The sequence below is a fragment of the Trichoplusia ni genome, chromosome 1, assembly GCF_003590095.1.
Source record: "Trichoplusia ni isolate ovarian cell line Hi5 chromosome 1, tn1, whole genome shotgun sequence".
In the NCBI taxonomy this organism is placed as follows: Eukaryota; Metazoa; Arthropoda; class Insecta; order Lepidoptera; family Noctuidae; genus Trichoplusia; species Trichoplusia ni.
The window spans coordinates 16,433,998-16,455,721 of NC_039478.1; the positions used below are offsets into that span (position 1 = coordinate 16,433,998).

At 35.3% G+C, this 21,724-nt stretch overlaps 2 protein-coding genes across 4 annotated transcripts in view; one reads left to right on the forward strand and one right to left on the reverse strand.

Annotated features, from left to right (window-relative positions):
• Nucleotides 1-104: 104 nt before the first annotated feature.
• Nucleotides 105-9,333, reverse strand: LOC113503820 (tonsoku-like protein). The gene is made up of 14 exons (XM_026886257.1): nt 9,017-9,333; nt 8,679-8,936; nt 8,092-8,257; nt 7,436-7,712; nt 6,952-7,105; nt 6,313-6,517; nt 5,706-5,895; nt 5,239-5,470; nt 4,876-4,988; nt 4,028-4,214; nt 2,380-3,748; nt 1,718-1,893; nt 935-1,342; nt 105-193 (listed from the first exon to the last, which is right to left on the reverse strand). The coding sequence occupies exons 1-14, from the start codon at nt 9,027-9,029 to the stop codon at nt 105-107; spliced, it is 3,837 nt and encodes a 1,278-aa protein (XP_026742058.1). The 5' UTR covers nt 9,030-9,333.
• Nucleotides 9,334-9,426: 93 nt separating this feature from the next.
• LOC113497265 (tyrosine-protein kinase Src64B) overlaps nt 9,427-21,724 on the forward strand; it is a 65,757-nt gene continuing 53,459 nt past the window's right edge. For all 3 annotated transcript variants that reach the window (XM_026876741.1, XM_026876784.1, XM_026876766.1), the window contains exon 1: nt 9,427-9,627. The gene's annotated coding sequence lies outside the window, so the exon portion shown is untranslated. The remainder of the gene's footprint in view (nt 9,628-21,724) is intronic.

Genomic DNA, 21,724 nt, shown 5'->3' on the forward strand with positions numbered 1-21,724 from the left:
CAAGCCAAACAATGGCGTAGCCTCATGAGTCGCTCCGTCGCTCGTTTACAACTTTACAGCGACAGATCTGATCACGAGACCTTAATTTTTAAATTTCCCATGACTTAAAAAGTCACTGCTTCATGCAGTCGCTCGTCGCTCGTTACCTGGTTCGGCCTCATGGAGTCGCCAGACGCTCGTTTACAGCGACTATCTGGTGAGGAAATTTAAAATGGGTTCACCATTTTAAATTTTCCGCGACTCGATAAGTTGCTGCTTTGCAGCGATAATTCTGGTCAGGATGCGACCCTGTGTTGCTGATTTCCTAACCTCATTCGTACCCCGTGGCAGTGATACAAATGAAGGAAATAGAATTGCATGACAATAACGACCCAGTGGTGTTTTTTTTTCGATTTTTCGAAATTTACGGAAATTAATTTAGAGTCCGTTACCGCACCACCTTTGTATCGACTTGTCTCGCCGCTCACTCAATTTACAATTGAATACTAATGTTAAAAACTGTACATGTGCCCCTTGGCTACAAGTGCTTAACGTTAAATCTAGTTTCCAATCTCCCCCCAACAGATGGCGCTGTTTATCATGCTCTGAATCGCGCTATGGTTGTGTTACACAGACTTGCCTACACCGCGTGAGATCATGTGAGATCATGACACTGACATTACGTTTTCCTATTTCTATTAAAATATGGGTACATTAACCTTAACAATTTTTGAAAAAATCTCGTTTTCGAGATTTTGAAGAACCATTATTCAAACTTCGTATGATTCTATGAAATGTTATATAATTATATAATAATACGGTTCGTTTTTTTTCTTAGAACTACTTAATCTGATTTTAATAGTAATCCAATTATTTGCAAGTATTCAACATAACCACAATTAAAATTATTGGGTGCCTAGTATGCATCTCTTTTGAGCTTAAAAATAAGACCAACAACAGTGTAGTATTCTTAGGCGGACATATTGGCATATTTTGACGACATTTCTGAAACCGTTGTCTGCTATTGCGTTTGCGCTTAAATCGAGTTCTTCTAAGGATAAACAAGGTCGGTTAGCTTTTTCAAAGAGGCTTAAGAGTATTTTAGTTCCATCTTCTGTGATATTGTTTCTGCTTATATCGAGATGTGTTAAATGCTTCATAGTGCACATACACTCAGTAAGATACTTGACGCCAGCGTCTCCTATATTGTTATCTGAGATCATGATAGCTGTTATGTGTGCTTGGTGTGTGAGCGCCCTGAATAGCGGGCGTATTTGTGATGAAGGTAAGGACTTCGTTCCAAGTGCTAGCCTGCGGGTAGTGTGACTTCTACCGACCGCTTGTTGGATTTCTTCGGATGGTGCTGCAAAAGAAAAAAGAATAGAAATAAGATACTGCATTCATCGTTTTTCGGCGGTGACCCGACTTACTTTGCCAGATCTGATGTGAAGTTAGCTTTGCATTTGGATTTCTGAACATGATCTGAAAAACTATGTAATAAAGAAGTAAATAATTATTATGTTTGAAGATTTCCCGCGTCCAATTTAAATGGGCCAGAAATAGCGAAATATTATAATGAAAGAGGTATAGACGAAAAAGGGGCAAACCATTGCCAAGCACTGGGATCTGATCCCACAGGCTATATAAAAAAGGGTATAAGGTGATTAGTCGCTCTTGAAACTTAATCACAACCTATATCAACACCGCAAATAAACGTAAATAATAATACATTACTTACGTATTCCCAAAGCGTCACAGCACTCCAGATACCTCTCTTCAGCTGGTGAGGCCTTCCAATTAGTAATACACGTCTTTAGCTCCGGCGAGGAGAGTACTAAGCTAAGTGGGTCGTCTTCTGATAGTATAGCGCCATCTGACGTCATTAAACTGAATATTGGACGGACGCCTGTTAATCTGTAAGTATAAAATTACGCTTTTGTTACTTCAATTCTATAAAAAGAAATTATTTGGTTTTACAAACATTCAAGTCACGCTTAACACACCGTCACACCTAGTATCAGAAAGGTATTCGTTGATCACACATACATTTGTGTGACCAACGTATGCTTTTCTGAGCGGGGATAGAACTCGCGAAACGTCAAGGTCAGTTGGTTTGGAGTGGTGATTTATACCACTCGCCTTTTTGTGCAAATTTTCACGAAAGGTTTTTTTGCGATAAATAAAAGACCATCACTGGTTCTAATGAATGTAAATAAGGATGATAAGCAATAAATACAATTGATGTAATAATATGTAATTTTGATGTAAAAATAAGTTAATGTTTAGACACAAGTGATTGAAGTCTAAAGAAGAATTAATGAATTTCCTCTAACAGAGTCTTATTACACATTATCATAACCAAATAAAATGTTACGTGAATTGAATATTGGGTATACTTACTTATAATACCTAGATTTAACTTCATCAACCAGCCAGCTGATTGTCAATTTATTTATAGTATCCAACTTGAGTGATATCAACAATACTTTATCCTCAACTTGCACTTTGACCGCGGCCGGCGGCAGAATCTGCGTTTGAACTGGCCGACCGTTCTTATTCGACTGAACAATATTAATCGGTTGTATCATATTCATGGGCTGCACAATACCAGGATTCATATTCTGCATTATATTAAAACCGTCGTTGTGTACGTTGTTGTAATGAAAGTTTTCGCCTGAAGATTTACGAGAGAATGTCCCGGTAGGAGTCAGTCTTTTTTGTTCTCTTCTTGATGCAAACTCTGTATCACTTCCACTGTTACTAGATGCATCGATTTCATCTCTCTTTCGTTGGAATCCTGCTTTTAATAACGTGCTTTGTCTTTTCCATCGCCGTTTCATATTATCCCTGCTGTCTTTAGTTTTGGAGTCATTCAGTTCTTTCAATATATTTCTCATGGAATCCGATGCTGAAACTTGGGGTCGTATGTTTTCGTTTCTTTGATAATGGTCCGAGTCCGAACTGTTTTCACTGACCTCGATCACTTCACTGAATCTTGATCTTTTCTTATTAAACTTGTTATTTTCAACTAAAGGTTCTATTTTGTTGATATCTTCTATAGTATCTTTTATGTTTTCGTAAGTCGGTTTTTTGGCGACGGTAGTTAAGGGATCAGTTAGTTTTCGCTTTTTATTATTTTTGTTGATTCCTAGATCGTCGTCTAGCCAATCATCATCGATCTCTTCGGGGTCTAACAATGCTGGTTTTACTTTATTCTTCTTAACATCTACTTCAGGCAGATCATTAATACTTCTATTACGTAATGCATCTATAGCATTTCTATATTCTTTGACACCTGATGATTTTTTCTTGTTACTTGTTTCGCAATCTGATGAGTTTGAGTCGTCGGATGGAAAAGCGGCTTCATTCCTTACATTTTGCGAGAGATTTATATCATCGTCACTATTATCATCAATTATATTCCTCCGTTTAAACACTGGTGTATCTAATTCTTTAATCCTGCTAGTCATTTTAGAAGTACTTGGTGGAGTAACATCTTTAACGGGTTTAACGGGTGTTTTAGACTTGGATCTATTCAGTACGTCTGTCGTATTAGTTTTATCTATAAGGCTATGTATTTTATTACATATGTTGGTATATAAAACCTCTTCGTCTTTGGTGAGTATTGTGCTTGTTCGCCATTTTTGAAGTACGTGTAATGGTGTTTCTCCAAAGTCTGTCTTTAAGGAGGGTATGGCGCCTTTTTCGAGGAGTAATTGGACTACGTCTAAGTGGCCGTTGCTAGCTGCATCATATAATGGTGTGATACCTATAATGTTAATGTTTGTGTTATTCGCAATACTACTTGTATTTAATATAACAAGGAAAAGTAAAATTTTCACAAGAAGATTTAGGCTGACACTACTAGGTACTTATTGCACCAAAAGGTAAAAAAAAATACTTTCATTTCCAAGCGATATCGAAGAAACGATGTGTGTATTGTGACTATCTATAACTTGTCCTTTGTATAGTCACAGAACTTTTCTTAATTACAATAGGTACATGCATTATGTTTTTATCATGTAAAATTAATCTAAAACCCACTCACCATCACAATTAACCCCGCCCCTATCATTGACATTGGCACCGTTATTAATCAGTATATTAGCAATCTCAATGTGTCCGTGTATGCAGGCCTCATGAAGCGGCAACCAGCCGGCATTGTCTCGAATGTTGACGGGATGACCTTTAGCTATCAACCTTTCTACTAGTAACTTGTTGCCTGATATACTTGCCTGCAATAATAATTTTAGACTTAGTACTGTCCTTCCATAACAGTTAGAAATAATTTTGAAGTCATTTTAATGTCACAAGATAATTATGGAAAATCTTAACAGTTTCATAACGAAATTCAACTGCCTAAACGCCTTGTGTGAAATTCAAAATCAGTGTATAGCTTTCGAAAAGGTAGATCATGAATTTACACTGAATTTTCTCAAACCTTTAGCTGTAGTTTTAGAGATTTGGTTCACTGGTTTTAGTTAAGACTTAAACAAATATAGAAATGTTGTTATTGATAGGTTTGAGTCTGGATTTTTCAAGTTAACCTTAGGTATTCTTCAAGGAATGACTTTGGGACCTATACTTTTTATTTAATTTTTAAATAACAATTATGCTGTAGAACAAAATTTTCATATCTATACTAATATATAAAGCTGAAGAGTTTGTTTGTTTGTTTGAACGCGCTAATCTCAGGAACTACTGGTCCAAATTGAAAAATTCTTTTTGTGTTGAATAGACCATTCATCGAGGCTAGACACCATCACACTGCGACTAATAGGAGCGAAGGTACAATGGAAACGTGAAAAAAAACAGGGCAGGTATAAATCATAACTTATATCTTCTACCCACGGGAACGAAGTCGTGAGCAACATAACTAAATAAGTCTGCACTTACCACATGAAGTTGTGTTTCACCTTTCATATTCTTTTTGATGGTGTACCCTTTTCCTCTCTTACGCGTCTCCCTTTTCGTTTCAGATATTTCTTCCTCATTTGTATCTGACAAGTCTTAACGAAACGAAATATTTATTAATATAGTATTGCATGTTGATTTCAATGAGTTTCCACATAGTAATTTATAGCTTAGAATTCTGATAAAAAGTACATAAAAAGAAACTTAAAAAGTAAAGAACATAATTTCATAATGTCTTCTGCGTTCAGTAGCATGAGTGGTAACAATTTTTTTTAAGAAAAAAAACTACCTGTGTAGCAATTAGGTGTTTGGAAATGTGCACTGAAAAATGTGAATAAACCTTACCTGTAAGATCATCAAGGCATATATCATCACCAATATGAGTGTCATCATCGCCTCCTCCAGCAGAACTCTGTTCATCTTCTGAATTCTCCAGATTGTCCAAGTTCTCATAACCTAGAGCTCTTAATTCTTCTTTAGTTTGTTCCATCTTGTCAGTTTCACCATACTCTTCTTGATACTTTAGGAGGCTTTTTAGTACTCGGATTTCGTACTTTCTTTTATGCCATTCTTGAGCCTTGACAAAAAAAGATTGCATTGTTATACTCAGTTCAATCAAACACATTTGGATTTAAGTAAAGTTGAATGGAAAATTGGCAGTTAGACATGTTATCTGATATTCGAAGATATGATGATGTTATTTAGATAAATACTAGATTAATGGCCTCTTAAGGATACGATTTTTTGTTTGAAGCTGATTTGAAGGTCTCTTAACCACATAGAAGACAAGATATTAAAAAATATGATCTTACAGCTCTCCTAGCCTCCATACACGCCTTCTCTATCTGTCCGTAAGGTTTCTTGGCCAAGAACAACGTTTCAGCAATATTATACATCGTCGTGAAAGCCTCTTTCGGCACGTCTTTGATTAGCTCATACTCCTTTTCGTAATAGTGAAGAGCCTCGTTGTACGATCCCATGTCTTTGTAAGTTTGGTAAAGGCTGTAAATTAAGAAAAAGTTGAATTTACCATGAATACCTAAATGTTTTACTATAGACGAATTTGGAGTAAACAATTTCGACTGACGAAAAGCTTGCGTCTAGAACGGGAGAGTTATATGAATCAATCAAAGACTCAATCTCTTACAAGCCGTAGTGAATTAAAAAAGCAGTGAACATAAAATCACTTGAAATCACATAATGCGATTGCAAGCCTTACAATTATGTCTGTTTTGAAGGTAACACTTTGCAAAACAGTCGGAGTTAGACCCCGACCCTGCGCGATCGAGAATGGTGTGACTTATACGCGCACTCCACACTTTGTCACCATTATACATTACTCCCCAGCACTAAACAGACCGATCCTTTAGACACGTAGTACATAACCTGGTACCATACCTAGAACTCTATGCAACATACCTAACATATATCGGTATGAGTTTCTTCCCGCATTCCCCCGCCAGCTCAGCGTGGTCCAACATCTTTAGGTAGTACTCGACAGCGCCGGCGTAGTTCCGCAAGTGACATGCACCGTCACCGAGCTTCTCATACAATTTCTTAAATGTTGTGTGGTCTGATGGGTCAGTTGATATGAGCAGATCTTCTGTGTAGCAGATAGCTGCAACTGTTAGGAAAATAATTTGTTAAACATGGTGAATTTGATTTAAATTTTCATTTAAAGATGAAGTATTGTTTTGTCGGGACAACTTTACAAATCTGTGACTACAATTCTTGGGGGCCCTGGCATTATTTTTGGCTAGGATCAACAGAAATGAACCAAGATTATACCCTAACTCCAACACAGCACGATTACAAGCAAGAAGACTTTCATATCACACAGTGAATAACCAAATTGTATGTAACCAAAGCAGAAATAAAACTTTAACTAACTTATGAAATGTAAACTCATACTTCATGCTTTAAAACCACAACTTCATAAGAAGTACAAATATAAGGAACATTTTTCAATCAATCAATCAAATATCTTTATTATTCTCGTATAACATAAAAACATAATTACATGTCCCACAAGTGGTTAGTTTTTCACCAAGTACTTACCAACTCTAAGATTGGACTCAATATTGTCTCTTTCTTCCTCATCAGGTGTCTTCAGTTTCCAGGCTTTGAGCAGCACTTGTTTAGCACTCTGATAGTCTGACATCTTACACAAGATATCTGCTTTCGAAGCTAAAGTCTCACAGGTTTTTAGGACCTGAAAATGGTTAAATCAATTTATTTATTGAGTCTTCACACTAGCCTTCTTTTAGCAAATGCTGGTGTAGGTAGGTATTCTTCTGGTTTACAACTGTTGCTTGATGTTACTGATTAGTCTGAGTGGAGGTAGACATTTAATTACAACCAATGTATTTCATAAAATCGAACATTGAGACTGAATATGATTCTAATCTTATTCTAGTTTACAGTGCTCAGTAGAACTCATTAGTAGCTCTTTAAACAAGTAATTACAAAAGAAACAATCATGAAAAGTTGAAAAACAAATAATGCCCTAAACACCCTAAAAATGTACAAAAAACCAACATACCTTATCCTCAAGCCTGCTAGCTACTTCAAGAGCCTTATTCAAACAGCTGAGAGCTTTAGCATAGTCCTTCTTCTTGTTACCAAGTAACAATGCCTCAGTAGTATAACAGTTATGCAGTACTTCATACAGATCTTGACTTGAACATATAGTTATGGCCTTATTAATACAGTCTATGGCCTTGTCAAGGTTTCCTAAGTGCTCCTGTACAACTCCGATGTTTAGAAGGAGGCGAGCTCTCATGTCCATCAGTTCATGTTTGTTTATTTTACCATTTAAGCTGAAAAAAAGATGCAAGGAGGTTATTAGTAATGTGATGCTATTTACACTATATTGAAGTTAGTATTGATTTATTACATACAGAGATTAAAACATCATATTGAGAAAAAACTCCATAAACAAAAATGTTATTCTGAAAAATTATTGCTATTAAACAATACAAAAGCAGGCATGAGAAGAGAGGATTTTACCAATATTAATCTCAAATTGCTCCACAGCATTTCTGGTAAAATCCTCTCATGATGCACGCATGAGAATAGAGGATTATACCAGCAATAGATCAATTTTCCACATTCTGCTATAATACTGAGTATATTGGGCCTAAACAATTCTTTCTTCTTTTCCTTTACAACTTTATCACAAAAGAATTTTCTACTTACTTCTCACACAGCACAAGACTCTTCATGAAAGCCTTTTCAGCAGCTTTCAGTGATGTTTTACCTTCATCATCATCACTGGTGCTTTGTCCTTGCAATAAATATATTCTGCCAAGTGTAGCCATGGCTCTCTGTTCCTCAACTAGGTTCTTCAATTCTTTTGCTACAGCTGTATCAATAAACAATAAGTATACTGATTTAATAGTCTGAGAGGTTGGCAAATATATGTTTTAAAAAAGTTCATTACACATGTGTGTTTATTAGCAAGTGATGGGGTTATGAAATATAATGGAGGTCGACTTTAACCCATTTGGTTACTTGGAAAAAAATACACACTCTTCTTTGTATCTTCAATTATGTTGTACAAATTAAGGTAATAGGTATAGATCACAAAGGTATATTGACATATTTAAACACAACAGAAAGAGATCTTTTTTACACAAAGAATTTGTTAATATATAATTTCAAAATAATGGGTATTAATATATTAAGTAACGAGAATGTTTGTGAATATTATAAAGTCTTATTGCACTAAGAGCTTTAGTTTTATTGTTTAGACATATTTGTTTACTACAATTATGTATACTCACATAAATGTCGCTCCTCATACTTCAGGGCTTTGTCAAACTCTGCTAACAACATATACATCTCTCCAATCATCCTGTTGCAAGTCCCCCATTCCATGCGTAGTCCCAACTCCTTACAAATTTTAGCTTCATTTTTATATTCGTCCAGAGCATCGCTATACCGATTGTGTTTGTAATAAAATGTCGCCAAATCATTGTAAGCCTCAGCTAAAGTACGCCTATTACTTCCATTCAAAGCTTTCTTCTTTCTTCGGATAAGTTCTGCAAATAATTCACCAGATTATACAATGTAACTAACCTTAAACTCAGAATTTGTAAGTTATGTTGTTTCTAAATCATACTTTCTTCTTCCATTTTTATATTTTTACAGGCATTTGTTCACAATTATGGTATTAAATACAAATAAAATAACTTTAAAACAGTTCTAAAGTAACAAAGTTTTAGGCGCCGAAATGAAATAAACACGATTGAACATGAAATAGTGACAAGTGTCAATATTTTGACATATACAATATTTTCCCGGGCCCCGTTCCAGATTACTATGTTTTCACTAAAAGAGCATTATTTAGTAAATATTCGTCAATTTGTTTTGACTCCGAATTTATTTTACATTCTTATTTTGCCTTTTCTGGGGAAAAGTAATTATTATTTTCGTTTTAAGCGTCATAGATAAATTTCTAATTCTGACAGTAAGAACGCTCACAACGGGAAAATAGAACGCTTTATTTCTCAAGGGTCAATGGACGAATGAACGATCGTCGTCTGTTTCTGTTGTGTACAAAATAATATTCTCAATTCAATTTTTTCTTAGTGTACATTATTTTGCTGACTGTAATCTTATTTAATTTTCTCTGTTTTGCAATTGTTTGAATTAAGTATCTTTTAATTTATTAATACACCAGAGATTTTCGTTTGTTGTGCTAATACCGGCATTGAAGATTTTAACTAGCTGGTGAGTAAGTACACTTTTTATTTGAGTCAACAAAGCTAATCATGCTAACATAAGATAAATTGATTTTTGTTTTTACTGTTGTTAATAAAAATACGGTATTCCGTCTGTTTTTATTTATATTCAACAAAGAAATTCTAAAACGTATTGTGATACACGTTACCCACGACTTAACAAGCATGATTATCTAAAACGTCTATTATTTTAGTCTTTTTTGTTATTTTACTTGCATAATTAAGTATTTAGCGTATTTATTCACTTAGTATAAAAATTAAGTGGCTTTGTATGGCATGAAGTGTTATAAATTTTATTTAGAATGGTGCTCATAAATCTACTGATAGAAAACCATCAATAAGAAAAAAATACGAACTATTTTGAAACTTTATATTTTGTTTAAAATATCGTGTAATCTGCATACAACTCCATTCAAATCAGTACCCCCCACTAACAGATCAAATGATAAAGAATCTAGTACGCTAAAAAGACACTAGTATCTTTGTATATTTTATTTTAAGATTACCAAATCAAATATACTGCTCTAAATCAGGCTTTTATTTGTTAAATATGTGTTAGTATAAAAAGAGACACCTTAGATTCTCAATATATAACATGGGAATATAAAAACCCTTATTACATGAATACTGACATGAGAGCTGCATGCATCTCATGCATCATCTTGCATCAAGTCATTGAAGTCTCCATAATTAATTGTTAAATATTTTACAAAAATAATAATAGACTCTAAAGATCTTACTGTTGGTTAAATTCTTCTTATACAGAGGAGGATTGAGCATTGGCGTTTCATTGATATTTGAAAATAATAACTCTTCTTTTTTAACCCTAGAAAGATAGTCTGCGTAAAATTGACGCATGCATTCTTGAAATATTGCTCTCTCTTTCTAAATAGCGCGAATCCGTCGCTGTGCGTTTAGGACATCTCAGTCGCCGCTTGGAGCTCCCGTGAGGCGTGCTTGTCAATGCGGTAAGTGTCACTGATTTTGAACTATAACGACCGCGTGAGTCAAAATGACGCATGATTATCTTTTACGTGACTTTTAAGATTTAACTCATACGATAATTATATTGTTATTTCATGTTCTACTTACGTGATAACTTATTATATATATATTTTCTTGTTATAGATATCGTGACTAATATATAATAAAATGGGTAGTTCTTTAGACGATGAGCATATCCTCTCTGCTCTTCTGCAAAGCGATGACGAGCTTGTTGGTGAGGATTCTGACAGTGAAATATCAGATCACGTAAGTGAAGATGACGTCCAGAGCGATACAGAAGAAGCGTTTATAGATGAGGTACATGAAGTGCAGCCAACGTCAAGCGGTAGTGAAATATTAGACGAACAAAATGTTATTGAACAACCAGGTTCTTCATTGGCTTCTAACAAAATCTTGACCTTGCCACAGAGGACTATTAGAGGTAAGAATAAACATTGTTGGTCAACTTCAAAGTCCACGAGGCGTAGCCGAGTCTCTGCACTGAACATTGTCAGATCTCAAAGAGGTCCGACGCGTATGTGCCGCAATATATATGACCCACTTTTATGCTTCAAACTATTTTTTACTGATGAGATAATTTCGGAAATTGTAAAATGGACAAATGCTGAGATATCATTGAAACGTCGGGAATCTATGACAGGTGCTACATTTCGTGACACGAATGAAGATGAAATCTATGCTTTCTTTGGTATTCTGGTAATGACAGCAGTGAGAAAAGATAACCACATGTCCACAGATGACCTCTTTGATCGATCTTTGTCAATGGTGTACGTCTCTGTAATGAGTCGTGATCGTTTTGATTTTTTGATACGATGTCTTAGAATGGATGACAAAAGTATACGGCCCACACTTCGAGAAAACGATGTATTTACTCCTGTTAGAAAAATATGGGATCTCTTTATCCATCAGTGCATACAAAATTACACTCCAGGGGCTCATTTGACCATAGATGAACAGTTACTTGGTTTTAGAGGACGGTGTCCGTTTAGGATGTATATCCCAAACAAGCCAAGTAAGTATGGAATAAAAATCCTCATGATGTGTGACAGTGGTACAAAGTATATGATAAATGGAATGCCTTATTTGGGAAGAGGAACACAGACCAACGGAGTACCACTCGGTGAATACTACGTGAAGGAGTTATCAAAGCCTGTGCACGGTAGTTGTCGTAATATTACGTGTGACAATTGGTTCACCTCAATCCCTTTGGCAAAAAACTTACTACAAGAACCGTATAAGTTAACCATTGTGGGAACCGTGCGATCAAACAAACGCGAGATACCGGAAGTACTGAAAAACAGTCGCTCCAGGCCAGTGGGAACATCGATGTTTTGTTTTGACGGACCCCTTACTCTCGTCTCATATAAACCGAAGCCAGCTAAGATGGTATACTTATTATCATCTTGTGATGAGGATGCTTCTATCAACGAAAGTACCGGTAAACCGCAAATGGTTATGTATTATAATCAAACTAAAGGCGGAGTGGACACGCTAGACCAAATGTGTTCTGTGATGACCTGCAGTAGGAAGACGAATAGGTGGCCTATGGCATTATTGTACGGAATGATAAACATTGCCTGCATAAATTCTTTTATTATATACAGCCATAATGTCAGTAGCAAGGGAGAAAAGGTTCAAAGTCGCAAAAAATTTATGAGAAACCTTTACATGAGCCTGACGTCATCGTTTATGCGTAAGCGTTTAGAAGCTCCTACTTTGAAGAGATATTTGCGCGATAATATCTCTAATATTTTGCCAAATGAAGTGCCTGGTACATCAGATGACAGTACTGAAGAGCCAGTAACGAAAAAACGTACTTACTGTACTTACTGCCCCTCTAAAATAAGGCGAAAGGCAAATGCATCGTGCAAAAAATGCAAAAAAGTTATTTGTCGAGAGCATAATATTGATATGTGCCAAAGTTGTTTCTGACTGACTAATAAGTATAATTTGTTTCTATTATGTATAAGTTAAGCTAATTACTTATTTTATAATACAACATGACTGTTTTTAAAGTACAAAATAAGTTTATTTTTGTAAAAGAGAGAATGTTTAAAAGTTTTGTTACTTTATAGAAGAAATTTTGAGTTTTTGTTTTTTTTAATAAATAATAACATAAATAAATAGTTTGTTGAATTTATTATTAGTATGTAAGTGTAAATATAATAAAACTTAATATCTATTCAAATTAATAAATAAACCTCGATATACAGACCGATAAAACACATGCGTCAATTTTACGCATGATTATCTTTAACGTACGTCACAATATGATTATCTTTCTAGGGTTAAGTTTCATTTTTGAAAGAGTCTTGTTACTTTTAATACTGACCTAGCATAGCATTTGTTTAATTAGTATAAAATTATGTAACTAAGTTCCTACATAACATGCCATAAGAACCTCACCTAAAATTGATATCATTCAAGTTGTTTCAAAATATTGTGCTGGTATGCAACTCTTGCCAAAAATCACTTAACATAAATAGCATTTATAATTTAGGTCAATGCTTTAGAAACCTATAGAATATAAACAAATATATTGAATTCCTAATTCTGTAACCGCAGCAACAACATTTGAGCAAACTTCCTTAAAACTCTGTACAGCATCTAAGGTAGGTCTATAAACAAGCCCCACCTTTACATGTTTGTATTGGCAACAAATTACAAAGTTTTATTACTCTTACAGTAAAATACGAATCCTATTTTCAGTTCATACAAGCATCTAAAAATAAAAGCTATAAAACCTCCTTTCATTGTACTGTGTATATGTACATCAACATTCCTATTCACAGCCCGTCGGGCTGGCGCCGTATGTGTCTTCTACCTAATGTCGCCCATAGGGCCACAGATAAGACCCCTTTCAAACATCATTGTGATAATTAGGTCAAGTATCTATGTTTGGTAAACATTCGTCAGTTTCACCTTTGTTGTGTAACACGTGGTTCGTTTACACGTCGTTGATATTTTGACGATGAGATGTTGAAGTTAAAAATTATCGAAGTATCATAAGAATAATATACATATTATAATAGTAGTCTATAAAAGTTCCTCTACTGGGTAATGAGCAACGTTCTTCCCGTTTGGATAAAGATTGATATCAAAACTTTTTCGTTAGCGATTTCTTGCTAAAACATTCAAAAGCTGAATGTAAACTAAAATTACATTACCATATATTTTATTATGCACTTTACATAAACGTCATAAAATTAGTTTTGAATACAAAATGTCGTTAACAGCGTTAAATAACATTGTTCCTATGCTACGTTCACGTAATTATCTCGAAACATTCTAGTCACAACTTTAGGACTGGAATTAAACATAACGCCCTGCGCCAGTGGCGCTTGTTGATTGAATATTAACCTGGACAACTCATAACATAAATATTAATTAAGCCAAAGCTTAACTTTAGGAATAACCACGCTCTCACCACCTTTTTAGTACATACAGTAATCAACACTATGATTTTTCTGTTAAATAAGACTAGACATAGGTTTAATAACACAATATATGGTGGCCTTCATACGTCATATCGGCCTCTTTACGTTCGCAACCTCTTTAAAGTTATTAGCTTGCCCTTAGCAGTCATTGACACGATGACGTTAAGTGTGTTTCTTTAACGAAACAGTATTCTCATGTCATCCCTGGTAACATTCAGCAGAAGTCTAAAATACCTTGTTTATTGCCTGTAAATATCCTTTTTACAGATTTTTAAATTGGTAAAAAGTTGTGGTAATCAAAAATGCAAGGTGTCATGTTTCGAACTTCAAAGTTTAAAATATCCATATTATCTTCGGAATCGCATATGAATTTCACAAGTGACAAGTATATAAGTGTTATTATTTCCGTTGCGAGCACGGTACGAACTCTATAGGGTTGGCAGAACGACAAGTAATCTAGAGTTATAGCTGAAAATGATAAACTGGAACCCAATAACAGTAGCCAAGGATCGAACGTAAAATATGTCAAGATACTTAGCATAGGCCGTTTCGCTTTAAGGTTTATTATATCTCATACCTACTTGTTTCTTACAAGTTACAAACTGCACCTTGCAGTATTTTAGCATACTGAATAAAATATTGTTTGCGGAAATCTAAAAATGAATTGAAGTTCTAAATGTCCAAAAGTGTCGTGGTACGAAAAAAAATATGAAAAAGCATCGCCATAAACAAGTCAACGACACCAGATTGATGTCCAACAAGAAATCGTGTTTACTGTGCCATAAAACAATTTTCTAACGATATTCGACGGCGCACCGCTTGTTGCAGAAATAGAATTTAAGTTTCTCTAAAAATATATCCATTCCCGCATCGGAAACGTTGGCTTAAGGCGAACATCACCTGGAGATATGCAAGCCGCGCGTTCCCAACACGAAATCGGTCGACGAACCGGCAAATCTGGGCCAAGAAACCATATTGCCTGAACGTTTTCGCTTAGAAAATTTAATGTTGCATTTGCAAATGCGTTTGAGTCCTTCCTGATATCTAGAAATGTTATTGCACTAGTAACCCACAAACGTAAAGGACGAATATTTTGTGAATTTACATTTGATTCCTTCTCATCATTAGGATTTAGGTTCTGTTAAGTAGATCATTTATTTTATGTTCGGGTCTTTTATGTTTAATAGTTGAAAATCTTGACAATCTGAAGTTACAATTTGAATAGTGACTAATCCGCTACGTAACTAGAGATCAGAACAATGCGTGACCATACCCAGTAAAATTTGCATCGACTACGGAAGGTGTTAATGATAAAGCGTCCGATTCCGATTGATTGAGAATGGCTTCGTTTTGATTGACTGGAACAAATCTCCACGAGCCAGCCCTCGCTACAATGGATTCGGATTGGCCATTGATTCACGCATCGCATTTAAATGCTGCATTCGCGGAACGCATACTGTTACATCTACATGAGTTCACCAGAAGTGTCCGAACGGTATCAAGATTCCGGTTCTAATTAAAGCGAATGATTCAGAGGCCCCAAGCAATGCTAATTTGCCTAAAATTCGCATTATATCTAGCGGATCGTGTTGTGGAAAACAGACAGAAATTCTTAATAACAGAGGTCGAGCTTTTCTCATTATTTGCTCCAAAATTAAACTCAGTTTACTAATTGCTGAACATATTTCTGTTTCAAAACAAAAGCCCTGACGGGCCGCATTAAATAGGGTAGCAGAATTATGAATCGCCAATAAAATTTATTGTTTACCTACCATATTTTGGTATATTTGTTACAAAAGTGCTTTTAATACAGAATTTATGGCGTGCTAAAGGGTTATCTTGCATAACACCGGTTCTATGGTGGCCTATTTACTTCGGCATAGTGTGTAATCAGTTCATTAATATCTGAAAATAAATAAGTATTAAAACACGAACGCTAACCAATGTATTTGGTTCAGTATCATATTGAACTTAGATTGCCATATGAGCATTAGTGAAGCTCTTTATTATTGGTCACCTACTGGCACTAGTTAGACCAACAGAATCGCCGAACCGTAAAGACTCCCACGGATGCGATATATGCCAATATGGACGCAGGGCGATTTTGCGATAATTGGATGAGAAACGTACAGTTACGATAACTTGACTTGTATAACTTTGCAGATAAGGTCTAAATTTAATCTACTGTATTATTGAAGGTAACTAACTGCATCTTGAGTGTGACGGTACAATAAATTGCGTCAACACATTGAAAGCTATACATGAATATAGTACATTATCGCTTCAACTAGAAGTATTTCTATAAGTAATATCTAATATAGACGAACACTTTCGAAACTATGTTAATCAATGGTATTTACAAAATTAGCGTCTATGTTTACTTAGTCCAATCGTATGAAAGTTAGATGATGGTGTTCGCTTCCACTTTTCGTTATCTAAGCAACGTTAGTGAGTTTCTAAACCCATTATACACGATTTATTGTTTAAAGTAAACTCGTTAAAAGCACGTACGTCATATTTTAAAATGTAAATGGTGTTACAGTAATCTTTAATTGCCCAAAGAGCTTCACTTCAAAACAGTTTCTCATTGTTAACTGTTTTCGATCCTTAAATAGACTTGTGATAAATATTGCACTGAAGCAGAGCACGGCTCCTCGAACCTTTCATTCAGTTACCAACTGCAAAGCTCCGAAAATATCATTTTGGAGCAACAGCCGGGAAGCTGAATGGTTTTATTATAGACCTCATCTATTATGTATTTAGTAGAGTCCAATCACGGGTCGAGGCAGTAAGCGAAAATCGTTACCAATAGCCAAATGTGGAGTAGAGTGCGAAGTGGAACACGGATGAAATTATAATATCTTGGCTTTAAGACGTTGTTACCGAACTATTCAAGTCGTTCACATTCACTGAACAAGGGCTCCCCTAACCACTGCCCGTGACGTTCGTTTTTATACTTGGCCCTTATTTCTGAACGATGAAAGCTACTGTGTTCGTGTTCATTACGAAACGACTTCATCGTAAATCACATTCGCTTTTTATTTACAGTGAAAAAGTAATTGAGAACAAAAAATACGATAATGCTCGGTGTAGTCTTTATATCAGTGCAGGCGTGGGCGTTGTAAGACCGGACTATTATCAAGTTAAGATCAAATTTAAAGCGATATTTTGTTTCGTAACATCTCGCAGACAATGGAGAATATGTTGCCGTGTTGCCTTATTACACGTAATTTATTCTAAAGCTTTTGAAGGGCAAAAGGATATAGTAAGTGTAGATTTCGTAAGAAGCGTCGCTTGTCATTATACATTATAATGGTTACTCGTCCTACGCGAAAGGTGTCATCTTCATGAATTAACATCACATGCGATTTGTTCTTTAGAGCGATTGTTTTTGACATGATGAGATTTGTATGGTACATAATAGGACCTTCATAAACAATGCGGCATGTAGTCCTATTTCACACACTTCAAGAGCGTAAATTACATTGCAAGCCTTAGGTGTAGCTTTCAAAATAAAACCAGTACCTACATAATGCCTTTGTATGTACATGTATGAAGGATCTTAGTAAATGAAACTGGAAAAGAACAAAAATGTTCGGAATGTTACTTTAAATGCTCCTTTAGGCAATGTGAAAACACTCCCATGGAGAAAATCCTCTGCGAAACTTGCCTGGCATCTGCACATCTGCGGTGCACACCGTTTAACATTTAGCTTAGCAATTATTCAACGAGTTAAAGTTTGCCCACAAAGTTACTGTTCGCGGCTGTCTCAATCTCCTTGCTGGCGTTGTGTCTAAGGCATACTACTGTATGCCTATAGATAGTTAAGTAATGAAATAATGACATCATTTGATAAAAATGATATTTTTTTATAATAAATGCTGAGGTCATGAGGATTTACCTCAATTCGTCAATTCTTTGATAGCTTTAACTTAAGTAGTACGAATATTTATAACAGCATCCAAAATCTTTAAGAACCGTTTTGTAAATATTCTTATTTGGGAAACGCCTAAACATCTTGCCAAGTATTTACGGATAAAAAATATTCCATGACAACAGCAGATTAAGATTATAGGGCAATGTTCTGCGTATTCCGAATATGGGCGAACGAATGTCGGTGCTCCACCATTTTGGGCTTAATGAATTCAAAGCCGTTGACTTGCTGAAGTAAGATGCAAATATGTACTTAGTTACCTTAAACACGCAATAATGCTTACGTAAAACCAATCCAGTACTCTGGTACTAGAATAATTCTTTAAAATTAACGACCTTAAGCAGAATAAAATTTCCATCGGGAATTTTATGTGCATTCTCAGAAGATTTACCTGCACTAGAAACTTTTCGCCTTTGAATACAAACGTGCTCTTATAACCGCAGCGATGTGCTATTTACCGAGCATCGGAACTACATCTGGAGTACCGGATCATATCTGTGAACAACAATCTTTGAATGTAACAGCTGAATTGCATTTGGCGTGCCGTAGAGAAATTGATTCTTTTAAAGGTGATCGACTCCGAATGTGAACAATCATTGTCCGCGATCACTGTAGCCAAACCAAACTAACGGCTTATCTATAAAATTGCTGTTATACATTACGTAGACTGTATCACGATGATCAGTTCCAAAATCTATTTTATGTTTGCCGTTCTATGAGTTCTGTTCCCATTGTTTTATGTCGTGGTGAATGTGGGTACTATTAAGCATTTACTCTTTTGATTGAGGCCTATGAGTTACTTACAGCAGAGTTTAACAAGTTCGAGTCTAGCTTACATAAGCTACATTTCTTAATATAGCAAGTAGGACGCGCGCTCCAGTTCATTTCCGCAAATGCAAGTATCTGGGAACGTTCTAAATTTTACAGTATATTAAAAACGTTCCAGCGGGATTTTCGAGCGCTGCCCTGGCATTGGAGGCGATAGCTACTGCAGATAGCATAATCCATTAACCGCCGTACCAGTAACATCGTTATGTTTCGGTACTGCATTTACATAGAGACGAGCGATGGAAATGTATTTCCATTTACGCTTAAATTCTATGCTGATTTTGTTCTGCACACCAATTATAGTGGTAATTGATGTAGATAGATTTATAGTGTTAATATGTACCAATCGTGTCCATGTTATCCGTTTATGCGGTGGAGTTCAAATTATCAGCAATCGGAACCATTTAGCTCTTGAAATTACAATTCTGAATTTGCGAGTTGTGCTGGTCATGCGTAATATGATTTCATGACTAGTGCTCTCGTTAGGTGAGCATTTGTAATATGTACTGTACAAATGTATATTACTGGAAAAAAAATTGAAGCTGTGAAAAGTCGGAATCGCTACACTGAACGTTCTGTACAAATAAGCCGGATATGTGTCAAAATAAAAAAAAAATCCACATTTTTATCCGCCAATTATTTTTTGACCGTAAGAACCGTTCCTTAATCTCGATCTTTATTTTTAGTATTTGTCTTAATATTGGCAACAGAATATTAATAAGGTTTCATTTTACCCTTTGGGTACTAAACTCTACAGCTTGAAACAACAATATTCTTTAGTATTCTTTATACAGCCAGGTAACCTAAGATTCCACGGCAAACGATATTTACTCTAAAACTAAGTTTTAAAAGTTAACTGTGTCCATCAAACAATTTTCTCTAACTTGGAAAGAAGTTTTCTTAAGTATTCATGTTTCTTGAACGGCTTATATTAAAATTTCCTCTTTGTCACAATTTCCAATAGAATTTGCTTTACTTGATTATTAGACTAGTATACTTAATGCACTCAATTCAGCCGAATTGCGATTCAGGTTTTTTTCCACATTTGTAATTACGATTTGTCCATTCAGATACTTCCTACCCTATAACCTTTAAAACGTTTATGATCCAGATATGTGGGATAAAATGTCCCTCAAAACTTCAAAGAAAATAATACTCTTCATTCCTTTTCTTGTAGCATTAACTTATTGCAATAAAGATCTCTTTACAAAATGGAACACATTAAATCAAGGTTGGACCGTATTGGTATTTACAGTTGTACGGCTTTATGAAATAATCCGATTGTGGACCTTTTTGACACGGAGCGAAGAGAACTGATTAATTTCATGCTTAATTATGCAGGATCATTATCGAATCGGCAATCGCAGTGTATTGGGAGTATTGGGACGGACTGATGAGAGAGTCTCGAATATTGTGTTTAACCGACTAAAAGGCTTATGTGAAACGGTGGACCAGATACAGCTGTTTGATTGATCTTCGTTTCTCATTCAGTCTCGTAGAGATTTATTATATAGATCGATTACTTTGAAGAATTTGGTTCTAGTACAAAATTAAACTGTAGGTTTTATTGGCTATTTGATTGGGCATTAGACTTCATACGCGATCTTATAAAATGATGTATGACTACAATGGAAATAGAAACTAAATGAACTGTTTATTTGTACTTCAAAAACGATAAACTTATAAGAAATAAAAGTTTCTTTGTTTAAACATACAACGCAAAGCATATAAAAGTGAAATTGCTTTATAAAACTGTACATTCAATATACTAAGAAAACGTGCCTGCCAGGCGAAGGTGTCAGTACAATAGACACGCAAAATGTGTTGCTATGGCAACGCCTCTGACGGGGAAACATCCAAGTATTCAAAACTGAATTTTATTTATCCCTCACTTCCTTCTTTTGTTCACACTCGAAATGAAAAATAAAGTCGCTATAACAATGTGAACATATTTTGCGAAGTATATGATTAATTCTAAGTTCTGCAAATTGGGTAATAGTGACAAAAAATGCTCTACAAAAATATTCGATCAATCAGACTCCCCGTTCGATTTCGGTAATTAATTGTTTTATAATCAGTTCAACTATTAGCTTCAGGCTTCAGGCATATTTTATGTTAGTTTGTCGTTATGGAATATATTATTCACATCGGCAAGCAACATCTATAAAGTAATGCTTGTGTGTTGACAGATGTCCATCCGCCCACATTTTTATACTAACCTATTTCTCTTTCCATAAATATCTTTGGGAATTCCGCGTTGGAATGTAAATAAGCTGATTATGTAAATTTTTTATTCACTTTCCCAAATAAATAATTATACAGTGTGAATTGGCTGCATCTGTTAGAAAATGACGGGTTTTCATTTAGAATTGGAAACTGCTTGTTGTTCACATCAATTTTAATCTTTATTATAAGCTTTTTGGGCACATAAGCGCGGTATTTCGTAACCAAGTTTTCATAAAACCGAACATTTGAATTTCTAACAGAGCGACAACACCATAAATATGACGGTATTGACGGTACATATTTCTCTTAATCTAAATATTAAGTAAAGAAAGTTTTCAAAACAATGTTCCATTGTAATTAATACTCCAAATATTTCAACAGTCAAGTTTATCGATGAATTAGAAAGTACTTAGTCATCATTTCTGAGTATAGAGTTTTATACGATACTTACTACAATACCTCAAAGCAAAGCTGTTGCCATTGTGGAAGCGAGATGGCGCTCTACAATGTATATATCGGCATCTCGTTTACACGGCGACATAAGGCAGGTTCTCACAGTTTATAGTACATGTCCTACCTCTTTCGTCAGCGTATTGGAGGCTCGAGAGGTTCATAATCTACCGAGGTGATTCTGTAGTAGGTCAACGAGTTTGACA